Source organism: Engystomops pustulosus, unplaced genomic scaffold, assembly GCF_040894005.1.
Source record: "Engystomops pustulosus unplaced genomic scaffold, aEngPut4.maternal MAT_SCAFFOLD_999, whole genome shotgun sequence".
Taxonomy (NCBI): domain Eukaryota; kingdom Metazoa; phylum Chordata; class Amphibia; order Anura; family Leptodactylidae; genus Engystomops; species Engystomops pustulosus.
The window spans coordinates 1-15405 of record NW_027285878.1 but is presented as its reverse complement, the minus strand read 5'-3'; the positions used below and the strand labels follow the sequence as shown (position 1 = coordinate 15405).

The 15405-nt window shown below is 55.3% G+C and overlaps 1 protein-coding gene across 1 annotated transcript; it reads left to right on the top strand.

Moving 5' to 3' along the window:
• The first annotated feature begins 227 nt into the window (after positions 1–227).
• Positions 228–12582, top strand: LOC140112697 (transcription intermediary factor 1-alpha-like). The gene is made up of 13 exons (XM_072132598.1): positions 228–388; positions 496–610; positions 4740–5023; positions 5139–5306; positions 5405–5572; positions 7766–7895; positions 7978–8044; positions 8134–8308; positions 8384–8700; positions 8785–8914; positions 9003–9077; positions 11304–11456; positions 12318–12582. The coding sequence occupies exons 1-13, from the start codon at positions 263–265 to the stop codon at positions 12510–12512; spliced, it is 2103 nt and encodes a 700-aa protein (XP_071988699.1). The 5' UTR covers positions 228–262; the 3' UTR covers positions 12513–12582.
• Positions 12583–15405: the final 2823 nt, after the last annotated feature.

Here is a 15405-nt window from a genome sequence, read left to right as displayed (position 1 = left end):
CTGCACTCACTATTCTGCTGCTGGTGCAGTCACTGTGTACATACATGACATTACTTATCCTGTACTGATCCTGAGTTACATCCTGTATTATACCCCAGAGCTGCACTCACTATTCTGCTGCTGGTGCAGTCACTGTGTACATACATGACATTACTTATCCTGTACTGATCCCGAGTTACATCCTGTATTATACTCCAGAGCTGCACTCACTATTCTCCTATAATCCTGGCTCTTTCTTCAGGCTCTGGCTAAGGAGCGGAGGATGAAGCTCCTGAAGCAGCAGGGTGAGGTGGACGTCTTCGCTAAGCAGTTGGAGCACGTCGTGTACTTCTCTAAGTGGGCAGTGTCTAGCGGCAGCAGTACGGCGCTCCTGTACAGTAAGCGGCTGGTAAGTGCCTCTTTCCCTAGTTTGGGGGTTGTGTATCTTATATAAAGAGGGGTTGTGATGGATCTTTCTTAGTTATAATTACGTATTTTCTGATTTCTCTCCCTCAGATCACGTATCGGCTCCGGCACCTGCTCCGTGCTCGCTGGGACATCGCGCCTATAACCAACAATGTGCAGTTTCTGTGTGATGCAAATTCCTGGGCCCAACATATCTTCAGCCTAGGTAATGTCCAACACTGCTGTGCGGGGATGTAGTGTGTGTGCACCCTCTGCTGTGTGCGGGGATGTAGTGTGTGTGTGCACCCTCTGCTGTGTGCGGGGATGTAGTGTGTGTGTGTGTCCACCCTCTGCTGTGTGCGGGGATGTAGTGTGTGTGCTCCCTCTGCTGTGTGCGGGGATGTAGTGTGTGTGCTCCCTCTGCTGTGTGCGGGGATGTAGTGTGTGTGTGCACCCTCTGCTGTGTGCGGGGATGTAGTGTGTGTGTGCACCCTCTGCTGTGTGCGGGGATGTAGTGTGTGTGTGCACCCTCTGCTGTGTGCGGGGATGTAGTGTGTGTGTGCACCCTCTGCTCTGTGCGGGGATGTAGTGTGTGTGTGCACCCTCTGCTCTGTGCGGGGATGTAGTGTGTGTGCACCCTCTGCTGTGTGCGGGGATGTAGCGTGTGTGTGCACCCTCTGCTGTGTGCGGGGATGTAGTGTGTGTGTGCACCCTCTGCTGTGTGCGGGGATGTAGTGTGTGTGTGCACCCTCTGCTGTGTGCGGGGATGTAGCGTGTGTGTGCACCCTCTGCTGTGTGCGGGGATGTAGTGTGTGTGCACCCTCTGCTGTGTGCGGGGATGTAGTGTGTGTGCACCCTCTGCTGTGTGCGGGGATGTAGTGTGTGTGTGTGTGCACCCTCTGCTCTGTGCGGGGATGTAGTGTGTGTGTGTGTGCACCCTCTGCTGTGTGCGGGGATGTAGTGTGTGTGTGTGTGCTCCCTCTGCTGTGTGCGGGGATGTAGTGTGTGTGTGCACCCTCTGCTGTGTGCGGGGATGTAGCGTGTGTGTGCACCCTCTGCTGTGTGCGGGGATGTAGCGTGTGTGCACCCTCTGCTGTGTGTGGGGATGTAGCGTGTGTGCACCCTCTGCTGTGTGTGGGGATGTAGTGTGTGTGCACCCTCTGCTGTGTGCGGGGATGTAGTGTGTGTGCACCCTCTGCTGTGTGCGGGGATGTAGTGTGTGTGTGCACCCTCTGCTGTGTGCGGGGATGTAGTGTGTGTGTGCACCCTCTGCTGTGTGCGGGGATGTAGTGTGTGTGTGCACCCTCTGCTGTGTGCGGGGATGTAGTGTGTGTGTGCACCCTCTGCTGTGTGCGGGGATGTAGTGTGTGTGTGCACCCTCTGCTGTGTGCGGGGATGTAGTGTGTGTGTGTGTGCTCCCTCTGCTGTTTGCGGGGATGTAGTGTGTGTGCACCCTCTGCTGTGTGCGGGGATGTAGCGTGTGTGCACCCTCTGCTGTGTGTGGGGATGTAGTGTGTGTGCACCCTCTGCTGTGTGCGGGGATGTAGTGTGTGTGCACCCTCTGCTGTGTGCGGGGATGTAGTGTGTGTGTGCACCCTCTGCTGTGTGCGGGGATGTAGTGTGTGTGTGTGCACCCTCTGCTGTGTGCGGGGATGTAGTGTGTGTGTGCACCCTCTGCTGTGTGCGGGGATGTAGTGTGTGTGTCCACCCTCTGCTGTGTGCGGGGATGTAGTGTGTGTGTGCACCCTCTGCTGTGTGCGGGGATGTAGCGTGTGTGTGCACCCTCTGCTGTGTGCGGGGATGTAGCGTGTGTGCACCCTCTGCTGTGTGTGGGGATGTAGTGTGTGTGCACCCTCTGCTGTGTGCGGGGATGTAGTGTGTGTGCACCCTCTGCTGTGTGCGGGGATGTAGTGTGTGTGCACCCTCTGCTGTGTGCGGGGATGTAGTGTGTGTGTGCACCCTCTGCTGTGTGCGGGGATGTAGTGTGTGTGTGTGCACCCTCTGCTGTGTGCGGGGATGTAGTGTGTGTGTGCACCCTCTGCTGTGTGCGGGGATGTAGTGTGTGTGTCCACCCTCTGCTGTGTGCGGGGATGTAGTGTGTGTGTGCACCCTCTGCTGTGTGCGGGGATGTAGCGTGTGTGTGCACCCTCTGCTGTGTGCGGGGATGTAGCGTGTGTGTGCACCCTCTGCTGTGTGCGGGGATGTAGTGTGTGTGTGCACCCTCTGCTGTGTGCGGGGATGTAGCGTGTGTGTGCACCCTCTGCTCTGTGCGGGGATGTAGTGTGTGTGTGCACCCTCTGCTGTGTGCGGGGATGTAGCGTGTGTGTGCACCCTCTGCTGTGTGCGGGGATGTAGCGTGTGTGTGCACCCTCTGCTGTGTGCGGGGATGTAGTGTGTGTGTGTGTGCTCCCTCTGCTGTGTGCGGGGATGTAGTGTGTGTGCACCCTCTGCTGTGTGCGGGGATGTAGTGTGTGTGCTCCCTCTGCTGTGTGCGGGGATGTAGTGTGTGTGCACCCTCTGCTGTGTGCGGGGATGTAGTGTGTGTGCACCCTCTGCTGTGTGCGGGGATGTAGTGTGTGTGTGCACCCTCTGCTGTGTGCGGGGATGTAGTGTGTGTGTGCACCCTCTGCTGTGTGCGGGGATGTAGTGTGTGTGTGTGCACCCTCTGCTGTGTGCGGGGATGTAGTGTGTGTGTGCACCCTCTGCTGTGTGCGGGGATGTAGTGTGTGTGTGTGCACCCTCTGCTGTGTGCGGGGATGTAGTGTGTGTGTGTGCACCCTCTGCTGTGTGCGGGGATGTAGTGTGTGTGTGTGTGCACCCTCTGCTGTGTGCGGGGATGTAGTGTGTGTGTGTGTGCACCCTCTGCTGTGTGCGGGGATGTAGTGTGTGTGTGTGCACCCTCTGCTGTGTGCGGGGATGTAGTGTGTGTGTGTGTGCACCCTCTGCTGTGTGCGGGGATGTAGTGTGTGTGTGTGTGCACCCTCTGCTGTGTGCGGGGATGTAGTGTGTGTGTGTGTGCACCCTCTGCTGTGTGCGGGGATGTAGTGTGTGTGTGTGTGCACCCTCTGCTGTGTGCGGGGATGTAGTGTGTGTGTGCACCCTCTGCTGTGTGCGGGGATGTAGCGTGTGTGTGCACCCTCTGCTGTGTGCGGGGATGTAGTGTGTGTGCACCCTCTGCTGTGTGCGGGGATGTAGTGTGTGTGCACCCTCTGCTGTGTGCGGGGATGTAGTGTGTGTGTGCACCCTCTGCTGTGTGCGGGGATGTAGCGTGTGTGTGCACCCTCTGCTGTGTGCGGGGATGTAGCGTGTGTGTGCACCCTCTGCTGTGTGCGGGGATGTAGCGTGTGTGTGCACCCTCTGCTGTGTGCGGGGATGTAGTGTGTGTGTGTGTGCACCCTCTGCTGTGTGCGGGGATGTAGTGTGTGTGTGTGTGCACCCTCTGCTGTGTGCGGGGATGTAGTGTGTGTGTGTGTGCACCCTCTGCTGTGTGCGGGGATGTAGTGTGTGTGTGTGTGTGCACCCTCTGCTGTGTGCGGGGATGTAGTGTGTGTGTGTGTGCACCCTCTGCTGTGTGCGGGGATGTAGTGTGTGTGTGTGTGCACCCTCTGCTGTGTGCGGGGATGTAGCGTGTGTGTGTGTGCACCCTCTGCTGTGTGCGGGGATGTAGCGTGTGTGTGCACCCTCTGCTGTGTGCGGGGATGTAGTGTGTGTGCACCCTCTGCTGTGTGCGGGGATGTAGCGTGTGTGTGCACCCTCTGCTGTGTGCGGGGATGTAGCGTGTGTGTGCACCCTCTGCTGTGTGCGGGGATGTAGCGTGTGTGTGCACCCTCTGCTGTGTGCGGGGATGTAGTGTGTGTGTGTGTGCACCCTCTGCTGTGTGCGGGGATGTAGTGTGTGTGTGTGTGCACCCTCTGCTGTGTGCGGGGATGTAGTGTGTGTGTGTGTGCACCCTCTGCTGTGTGCGGGGATGTAGTGTGTGTGTGTGTGCACCCTCTGCTGTGTGCGGGGATGTAGTGTGTGTGTGTGTGCACCCTCTGCTGTGTGCGGGGATGTAGCGTGTGTGTGTGTGCACCCTCTGCTGTGTGCGGGGATGTAGCGTGTGTGTGCACCCTCTGCTGTGTGCGGGGATGTAGTGTGTGTGTGCACCCTCTGCTGTGTGCGGGGATGTAGCGTGTGTGTGTGCACCCTCTGCTGTGTGCGGGGATGTAGCGTGCGTGTGTGCGGGGATGTAGCGTGCGTGTGTGCGGGGATGTAGCGTGCGTGTGTGCGGGGATGTAGCGTGTGTGTGTGCACCCTCTGCTGTGTGTGTGTGCGCAGCCCCTGTAGTCGTTCGGTGACATTCAGGTCTCTTGCAGGTTCTCTGGTTGTTGAAGAAGCGGACCCGGCTCAGCAGACGACTCCTGTGGACGTCCACGCTTCTCAGGGGACCCCTGCCGGCCCCCAGCTTTCCAAATTCCCCTCTCAGATAAACCTGGCACAGCTCCGGCTCCAGCACATGCACCAGCAGCTCCTCGCCCAGCGCCAGATGCAGCAGGTGCAACAGCGACGGCCCAACCCCAACGTCCCCCCGCAAACTATGGTCATGAATAACAGCAGACCCCAGGGACCCCCGGCCCACCAGCAAGCAATGGCCAATCAGGTACTGATGAGCAGGAGGGTGCATCCACCTCTGGACCCAGTCACGTGTACACAGCTCTTGTGCAGACCTATGTGCCAGTCCGATCCCACAGTCATCCTCCGTGTGCTTCCTCCAGCAGGGGCAGCGATTTGTGGCAGTGCAGAATATAAACCCGAGGGCCAATGGTCTGATGATGCCCCAGCAGCCTCTGCGCTACCCCCCACCAGAGATGCACATGCACAACATTCCCCGCAGAGGTCCCGCACCCGGCCATGTGAGGGCGCCCTACATGGGGCAGAAGCAGGTACGGGCACCTCCCCTCATCCACGAGCCCAGGGAGGGGGTGCAGGTCTATACACTTACAGCAAGCAGAGGTATTCGTCCTCGTTGTCTCTTGTTTAGTGGCAGGTTCCTGGTAACCAGAGCCTCTGCAACCCGGGGGCCAGCGCCACCCCCTCCAGTCCAACCATCAGCAGTGTGGCCGGCGGAGATGGGAAGGGCCTCTCCTCACCCGTCATGGAGCTGGTGTCCTCCGCAGCAAACTCCTTCAACCTCCCTCCCCTGCCTGATGTAAGTGTAGTCTGTCACCCCTGACCCAGGAGCTCACAATCTCATCTCCTATCATACCATGCATCACTCCCATCATCCCTGTCCCAGGAGCTTACAATCTCCTCATTCACCCTCATCATCCCTGTCCCAGGAGCTTACAATCTCATCTCCTCTCATACCATGCATCACTCCCATCATCCCTGACACCAGGAGCTCACAATCTCATCCTGCTGTATATGCCACCATGCATCACTCCCATCATCCCTGTCCCAGGAGCTCACAATCTCCTCATTCACCCTCATCATCCCTGACACCAGGAGCTCACAATCTCATCTCCTATCATACCATGCTTCACTCCCATCATCCCTGACCCAGGAGCTCACAATCTCATCTCCTATCATACCATGCATCACTCCCATCATCCCTGTCCCAGGAGCTTACAATCTCCTCATTCACCCTCATCATCCCTGTCCCAGGAGCTTACAATCTCATCTCCTCTCATACCATGCATCACTCCCATCATCCCTGACACCAGGAGCTCACAATCTCATCCTGCTGTATATGCCACCATGCATCACTCCCATCATCCCTGTCCCAGGAGCTCACAATCTCCTCATTCACCCTCATCATCCCTTACACCAGGAGCTCACAATCTCATCTCCTATCATACCATGCTTCACTCCCATCATCCCTGACCCAGGAGCTCACAATCTCATCTCCTATCATGCCATGCATCACTCCCATCATCCCTGTCCCAGGAGCTTACAATCTCCTCATTCACCCTCATCATCCCTGTCCCAGGAGCTTACAATCTCATCTCCTCTCATACCATGCATCACTCCCATCATCCCTGACACCAGGAGCTCACAATCTCATCCTGCTGTATATGCCACCATGCATCACTCCCATCATCCCTGTCCCAGGAGCTCACAATCTCCTCATTCACCCTCATCATCCCTGACACCAGGAGCTCACAATCTCATCTCCTATCATACCATGCTTCACTCCCATCATCCCTGACCCAGGAGCTCACAATCTCATCTCCTATCATGCCATGCATCACTCCCATCATCCCTGTCCCAGGAGCTTACAATCTCATCTCCCTATCATACCATGCATCACTCCCATCATCCCTGACACCAGGAGCTCACAATCTCATCCTGCTGTATATGCCACCATGCATCACTCCCATCATCCCTGTCCCAGGAGCTCACAATCTCCTCATTCACCCTCATCATCCCTGACACCAGGAGCTCACAATCTCATCTCCTATCATACCATGCTTCACTCCCATCATCCCTGACCCAGGAGCTCACAATCTCATCTCCTATCATACCATGCATCACTCCCATCATCCCTGTCCCAGGAGCTTACAATCTCCTCATTCACCCTCATCATCCCTGTCCCAGGAGCTTACAATCTCATCTCCTCTCATACCATGCATCACTCCCATCATCCCTGACACCAGGAGCTCACAATCTCATCCTGCTGTATATGCCACCATGCATCACTCCCATCATCCCTGTCCCAGGAGCTCACAATCTCCTCATTCACCCTCATCATCCCTGACACCAGGAGCTCACAATCTCATCTCCTATCATACCATGCTTCACTCCCATCATCCCTGACCCAGGAGCTCACAATCTCATCTCCTATCATGCCATGCATCACTCCCATCATCCCTGTCCCAGGAGCTTACAATCTCCTCATTCACCCTCATCATCCCTGTCCCAGGAGCTTACAATCTCATCTCCTCTCATACCATGCATCACTCCCATCATCCCTGACACCAGGAGCTCACAATCTCATCCTGCTGTATATGCCACCATGCATCACTCCCATCATCCCTGTCCCAGGAGCTCACAATCTCCTCATTCACCCTCATCATCCCTTACACCAGGAGCTCACAATCTCATCTCCTATCATACCATGCTTCACTCCCATCATCCCTGACCCAGGAGCTCACAATCTCATCTCCCTATCATACCATGCATCACTCCCATCATCCCTGACACCAGGAGCTCACAATCTCATCCTGCTGTATATGCCACCATGCATCACTCCCATCATCCCTGACCCAGGAGCTCACAATCTGACTTCCTCATCACTCGCCATGTATCATTCCCCTCCCCCCAGGGGCTCACAGGTAGCTGTAGTGTGTGGGGCTGCCTCTAGGGCTTCAGAGCTGCGCTCACTCCCTGCTTCCTCCCGCAGATTGATAGCACCGATCACATGATGATGGACAAGTTGATGCGTAAAGACTTCGCCATGGAGAGTCACCAGCAGCGCATGGCGTCGCACCGCACCGTCCAATCTCCCAACTCCTCGGTGCCGTCACCGCTAGGTACAACCGCTTTATACTAGTCATGTGATTGTGACTCCTCCCCCTAGTGGGTCAGAGCTGTAATGACTCCTCTCCTGTCCAGGCTCCATGGCCGGCGTCCACCCTCCCATCCGTACATCGAGTGCGTCCAGCGTGGGCAGTCGGGAAAGGTAAGTGCACGGTTCATGTATCCTGCAGCACAGAGTATGGCGGGAGCATTGCCAAGCCTTGACGTTTTGTGTTCTGATCCATTCTGCAGCACGGGTTCTTCCAGTAAACCCAGCGGTGGCGCCGACTCCACGCACAGGATACCGGTCGTCAGACTGGAGCCAATCAAAATCAAGTCTGAGAACAGTGCAGACAGCGGGGCCCTCGACTACCCGGTGGTGGTGGTGAAACAAGCGAATCGCCGCCAGCAGCAGCGCCCCCGCAATGTAAGGCGACTGCCCAGTACTACAACTCCCAGCATTCCCCAGCAGCTGTTACTTTATTCCCTTCTTCCCTTCCAGACTGATTACTCAGGAAGCCTCCTCGTCCCCATGCTGCTGGACCGCAACGGCAACCGCACAACCAAGCCGGACATGGGGCCGCGGAGGGACACTCCGGACAGCACCGGGGACCGACACGTCCTGCAGGAGGGATCGCTGTCAGGATCCAGCGACTGGATGACACAGAACCACGTGACTGAGAGCGGCGGGAAAGAAGACGACCCCAACGAGGACTGGTGCGCGGTGTGCCAGAACGGGGGCGAGCTGCTGTGCTGCGAGAAGTGCCCCAAAGTGTTCCACCTCTCCTGCCATGTGCCCACCCTGCTCAACTTCCCCAGGTCAGGAGCGTGCACGCCGCAGCTGGCAGCGCGTTACTAATGGCGCATGTCCGGTCTTGTCTGATCCTCTCCCTTCTCTCGTAGCGGTGAGTGGTTCTGCACCTTCTGCCGGGATCTCTCCAAACCGGAAGTGGAGTACGACTGCGACGACCCGGCCCTGGCCGAGAAGAGGAAGCTGGGGGGCGTCAGCTTCATGTCACCCATCGACCAGAGAGTAAGTGTCTGCCTGGGGGGGGTCTGCTAAACTGCTGACTGGTTTACCCCCCACATCACAGGTAACGTCCCTCTTATTGTGTCCACAGAAGTGCGAGCGGATCCTGTTATACCTCTTCTGTCACGAGATGAGTCTGCCCTTCCAGGACCCTGTCCCACTGACGGTAAGTGACAAGGAGGAGGATTCATGGGGGTAGGGGAGGGTCCTGCACTGGGGATGTGTGATGTGGAGGAGGAGTCATGGGGGTCTGGGAGGGTCCTGCACTGGGGATGTGTGATGTGGGGGAGTCATGGGGGTAGGGGAGGGTCCTGCACTGGGGATGTGTGATGTGGAGGAGTCATGGGGGTATGGGAGGGTCCTGCACTGGGGATGTGTGATGTGGAGGAGTCATGGGGGTAGGGGAGGCTCCTGCACTGGGGATGTGTGATGTGGAGGAGGAGTCATGGGGGTCTGGGAGGGTCCTGCACTGGGATGTGTGATGTGGAGGAGGAGTCATGGGGTAGGGGAGGGTCCTGCACTGGGATGTGTGATGTGGAGGAGGAGTCATGGGGGTAGGGGAGGGTCCTGCACTGGGGATGTGTGATGTGGAGGAGGAGTCATGGGGGTAGGGGAGGGTCCTGCACTGGGGTTGTGTGATGTGGGGGAGTCATGGGGGTAGGGGAGGGTCCTGCACTGGGGATGTGTGATGTGGGGGAGGAGTCATGGGGGTAGGGGAGGGTCCTGCACTGGGGATGTGTGATGTGGAGGAGTCGTCATGGGGGTAGGGGAGGGTCCTGCACTGGGGATGTGATGTGGAGGAGGAGTCATGGGGGTCTGGGAGGGTCCTGCACTGGGAATGTGTGATGTGGGGGAGGAGTCATGGGGGTAGGGGAGGGTCCTGCACTGGGGACGTGTGATGTGGAGGAGGAGTCATGGGGGTAGGGGAGGGTCCTGCACTGGGGAGGTGTGATGTGGAGGAGGAGTCATGGGGGTAGGGGAGGGTCCTGCACTGGGGATGTGTTATGTGGGGGAGGAGTCATGGGGGTAGGGGAGGGTCCTGCACTGGGGATGTGTGATGTGGAGGAGGATTCATGGGGGTCTGGGAGGGTCCTGCACTGGGGATGTGTGATGTGGGGGAGGAGTCATGGGGGTAGGGGAGGGTCCTGCACTGGGGATGTGTGATGTGGAGGAGTCATGGGGGTAGGGGAGGGTCCTGCACTGGGGATGTGTGATGTGGAGGAGGAGTCATGGGGTAGGGGAGGGTCCTGCACTGGGATGTGTGATGTGGAGGAGGAGTCATGGGGGTAGGGGAGGGTCCTGCACTGGGGGTGTGTGATGTGGAGGAGGAGTCATGGGGGTAGGGGAGGGTCCTGCACTGGGATGTGTGATGTGGAGGAGTCGTCATGGGGGTAGGGGAGGGTCCTGCACTGGGGGTGTGTGATGTGGAGGAGTCGTCATGGGGGTCTGGGAGGGTCCTGCACTGGGGATGTGTGATGTGGGGGAGGAGTCATGGGGGTAGGGGAGGGTCCTGCACTGGGATGTGTGATGTGGAGGAGGAGTCATGGGGGTAGGGGAGGGTCCTGCACTGGGGGTGTGTGATGTGGAGGAGGAGTCATGGGGGTAGGGGAGGGTCCTGCACTGGGGAGGTGTGATGTGGAGGAGGAGTCATGGGGGTAGGGGAGGGTCCTGCACTGGGATGTGTGATGTGGAGGAGGAGTCATGGGGTAGCGGAGGGTCCTGCACTGGGGGTGTGTGATGTGGAGGAGGAGTCATGGGGGTAGGGGAGGGTCCTGCCCTGGGGATGTGTGATGTGGAGGAGGAGTCATGGGGGTAGGGGAGGGTCCTGCACTGGGGATGTGTGATGTGGGGGAGGAGTCATGGGGGTAGGGGAGGGTCCTGCACTGGGATGTGTGATGTGGAGGAGGAGTCATGGGGGTAGGGGAGGGTCCTGCACTGGGGGGGTGTGATGTGGAGGAGGAGTCATGGGGGTAGGGGAGGGTCCTGCACTGGGATGTGTGATGTGGAGGAGGAGTCATGGGGGTAGGGGAGGGTCCTGCACTGGGGGTGTGTGATGTGGAGGAGGAGTCATGGGGTAGGGGAGGGTCCTGCACTGGGGGTGTGTGATGTGGGGGAGGAGTCATGGGGTAGGGGAGGGTCCTGCACTGGGGGTGTGTGATGTGGGGGAGGAGTCATGGGGTAGGGGAGGGTCCTGCACTGGGGGTGTGTGATGTGGGGGAGGAGTCATGGGGGTAGGGGAGGGTCCTGCACTGGGGATGTGTGATGTGGGGGAGGAGTCATGGGGGTACGGGAGGGTCCTGCACTGGGGATGTGTGATGTGGAGGAGGAGTCATGGGGTAGGGGAGGGTCCTGTACAGTTGAGGTCCTGTCGCTGATCCTCCCTCCTCTGCAGGTGCCGGACTATTACAGGATCATAAAGAAGCCGATGGATTTATCGCACATAAAGCGGAAGCTCCAGGGGAACGCCTCCCCCCACTACACGCGCCCCGAGGAGTTCATAGGCGACATCCGCCTCATCTTCAAGAACTGCGCAGAGTTCAATGAGGTGAGGAACAAGTGATCCTCTAGTTACACCTAGAGCTGTACTCTCGTCCCCTATCCTCCAGTCACTACCACAGCTGCCCCTCACATCTTATCCTTATCCTTCTCCTCTAGTCACACCCAGAGCTGCCCCTCACGTCTTATCCTTCTCCTCTAGTCACACCCAGAGCTGCCCCTCACGTCTTATCCTTCTCCTCTAGTCACACCCACAGCTGCCCCTCACATCTTATCCTTCTCCTCTAGTCACACCCACAGCTGCCCCTCACATCTTATCCTTCTCCTCTAGTCACACCCAGAGCTCCCCTCACGTCTCATCCTTCTCCTCTAGTCACACCCAGAGCTGCCCCTCACATCTTCTCCTCTAGTCACACCCAGAGCTCCCCTCACGTCTCATCCTTCTCCTCTAGTCACACCCAGAGCTCCCCTCACGTCTTCTCCTCTAGTCACACCCAGAGCTCCCCTCACGTCTTATCCTCTAGTCACACCCAGAGCTCCCCTCACGTCTTATCCTCTAGTCACACCCAGAGCTCCCCTCACGTCTTATCCTCTAGTCACACCCAGAGCTCCCCTCACGTCTTCTCCTCTAGTCACACCCAGAGCTCCCCTCACGTCTTATCCTATAGTAACACCCAGAGCTCCCCTCACGTCTTATCCTCTAGTCACACCCAGAGCTCCCCTCACGTCTTATCCTCTAGTCACACCCAGAGCTCCCCTCACGTCTCATCCTTCTCCTCTAGTCACACCCAGAGCTCCCCTCACGTCTTATCCTCTAGTCACACCCAGAGCTCCCCTCACGTCTCATCCTTCTCCTCTAGTCACACCCAGAGCTGCCCCTCACGTCTTCTCCTCTTTGCTCCTCCCACAGCCTGACTCGGAGATCGGCACGGCCGGCATCAAGCTGGAGTCCTACTTTGAGGAGTTGATTGCCAACATTTACCAAGAAAAGAAATTCCCCAAATTGGCCTTTGAGTTTGGGGCGGGGGAGGAGGAGCCCCCGGAGGATTTCGTCACACCACGTAAAAAGCGCTTTAAAGGGGACGAGCGCATATTTTTCAAATGACCCTCCTGTAGTTTGTAGCGAGTGCCGTGTACATAAGATGTTAGCTGTTCAATAAAACTATTTTTGGAAATGGCTGTGAGCCTGAGACTCATAACCCGGGAAGGGGGAGGGGCAACAGGAGCAAGCTCCACCCCCTCACAGGCCTAGAGGCGGAGCTCCAACAGATGCTACACTGTATACTGCAGGTCATCACAGGTTTGTGTAAGGTGAAGCTCAGCGCAAAGACTGATGTCAGGAGGAGAGCGGCCGAACACCCCCAACATAAGACTTACTGCCACTGGGGTCACACATAGAAGTATATCCCAGAGCTGCACTCAGTGTTCTACTGGTGCCATCACTATGTACATACATGACAGGATCAGTGCAGGATAAGTAATGTCATGTATGTACATAGTGACTGCACCAGCAGCAGAATAGTGAGTGCAGCGCTGGGGTATAATACAGGATGTAACTCAGGATCAGTACAGGATAAGTAATGTCATGTGTGTACACAGTGACTGCACCAGCAGCAGAATAGTGAGTGCAGCTCTGGAGTATAATACAGGATGTAACTCAGGATCAGTACAGGATAAGTAATGTCATGTATGTACACAGTGACTGCACCAGCAGCAGAATAGTGAGTGCAGCTCTGGAGTATAATACAGGATGTAACTCAGGATCAGTACAGGATAAGTAATGTCATGTATGTACACAGTGACTGCACCAGCAGCAGAATAGTGAGTGCAGCTCTGGGGTATAATACAGGATGTAACTCAGGATCAGTACAGGATAAGTAATGTCATGTATGTACACAGTGACTGCACCAGCAGAATAGTGAGTGCAGCTCTGGGGTATAATACAGGATGTAACTCAGGATCAGTACAGGATAAGTAATGTCATGTATGTACAGTGACTGCACCAGCAGCAGAATAGTGAGTGCAGCTCTGGGGTATAATACAGGATGTAACTCAGGATCAGTACAGGATAAGTAATGTCATGTATGTACACAGTGACTGCACCAGTACCAGAATAGTGAGTGCAGCTCTGGAGTATAATACAGGATGTAACTCAGGATCAGTACAGGATAAGTAATGTCATGTATGTACACAGTGACTGCACCAGCAGCAGAATAGTGAGTGCAGCTCTGGGATATAATACAGGATGTAACTCAGGATCAGTACAGGATAAGTAATGTCATGTATGTACACAGTGACTGCACCAGCAGCAGAATAGTGAGTGCAGCTCTGGGGTATAATACAGGATGTAACTCAGGATCAGTACAGGATAAGTAATGTCATGTATGTACACAGTGACTGCACCAGCAGCAGAATAGTGAGTGCAGCTCTGGGGTATAATACAGGATGTAACTCAGGATCAGTACAGGATAAGTAATGTCATGTATGTACACAATGACTGCACCAGCAGCAGAATAGTGAGTGCAGCTCTGGGGTATAATACAGGATGTAACTCAGGATCAGTACAGGATAAGTAATGTCATGTATGTACACAGTGACTGCACCAGCAGCAGAATAGTGAGTGCAGCTCTGGAGTATAATACAGGATGTAACTCAGGATCAGTACAGGATAAGTAATGTCATGTATGTACACAGTGACTGCACCAGCAGCAGAATAGTGAGTGCAGCTCTGCAGTATAATACAGGTTGTAACTCAGGATCAGTACAGGATAAGTAATGTCATGTATGTACACAGTGACTGCACCAGCAGCAGAATAGTGAGTGCAGCTCTGGGGTATAATACAGGATGTAACTCAGGATCAGTACAGGATAAGTAATGTCATGTATGTACACAGTGACTGCACCAGCAGCAGAATAGTGAGTGCAGCTCTGGGTATAATACAGGATGTAACTCAGGATCAGTACAGGATAAGTAATGTCATGTATGTACACAGTGACTGCCCCAGCAGCAGAATAGTGAGTGCAGCTCTGGGGTATAATACAGGATGTAACTCAGGATCAGTACAGGATAAGTAATGTCATGTATGTACATAGTGACTGCACCAGCAGCAGAATAGTGAGTGAAGCTCTGGGGTATAATACAGGATGTAACTCAGGATCAGTACAGGATAAGTAATGTCATGTATGTACACAGTGACTGCACCAGCAGCAGAATAGTGAGTGAAGCTCTGGGGTATAATACAGGATGTAACTCAGGATCAGTACAGGATAAGTAATGTCATGTATGTACACAGTGACTGCACCAGCAGCAGAATAGTGAGTGCAGCTCTGGGGTATAATACAGGATGTAACTCAGGATCAGTACAGGATAAGTAATGTCATGTATGTACACAGTGACTGCACCAGCAGCAGAATAGTGAGTGCAGCTCTGGGGTATAATACAGGATGTAACTCGGGATCAGTACAGGATAAGTAATGTCATGTATGTACACAGTGACTGCACCAGCAGCAGAATAGTGAGTGCAGCTCTGGGGTATAATACAGGATGTAACTCGGGATCAGTACAGGATAAGTAATGTCATGTATGTACACAGTGACTGCACCAGCAGCAGAATAGTGAGTGCAGCTCTGGAGTATAATACAGGATGTAACTCAGGATCAGTACAGGATAAGTAATGTCATGTATGTACACAGTGACTGCACCAGCAGCAGAATAGTGAGTGCAGCTCTGGGGTATAATACAGGATGTAACTCAGGATCTGTACAGGATAAGTAATGTCATGTATGTACACAGTGACTGCACCAGCAGCAGAATAGTGAGTGCCGCTCTGGGGTATAATACAGAATGTAACTCAGGATCTGTACAGGATAAGTAATGTCATGTATGTACACAGTGACTGCACCAGCAGCAGAATAGTGAGTGACGCTCTATAATACAGAAAGTAACTCAGGATCTGTACAGGATAAGTAATGTCATGTATGTACACAGTGACTGCACC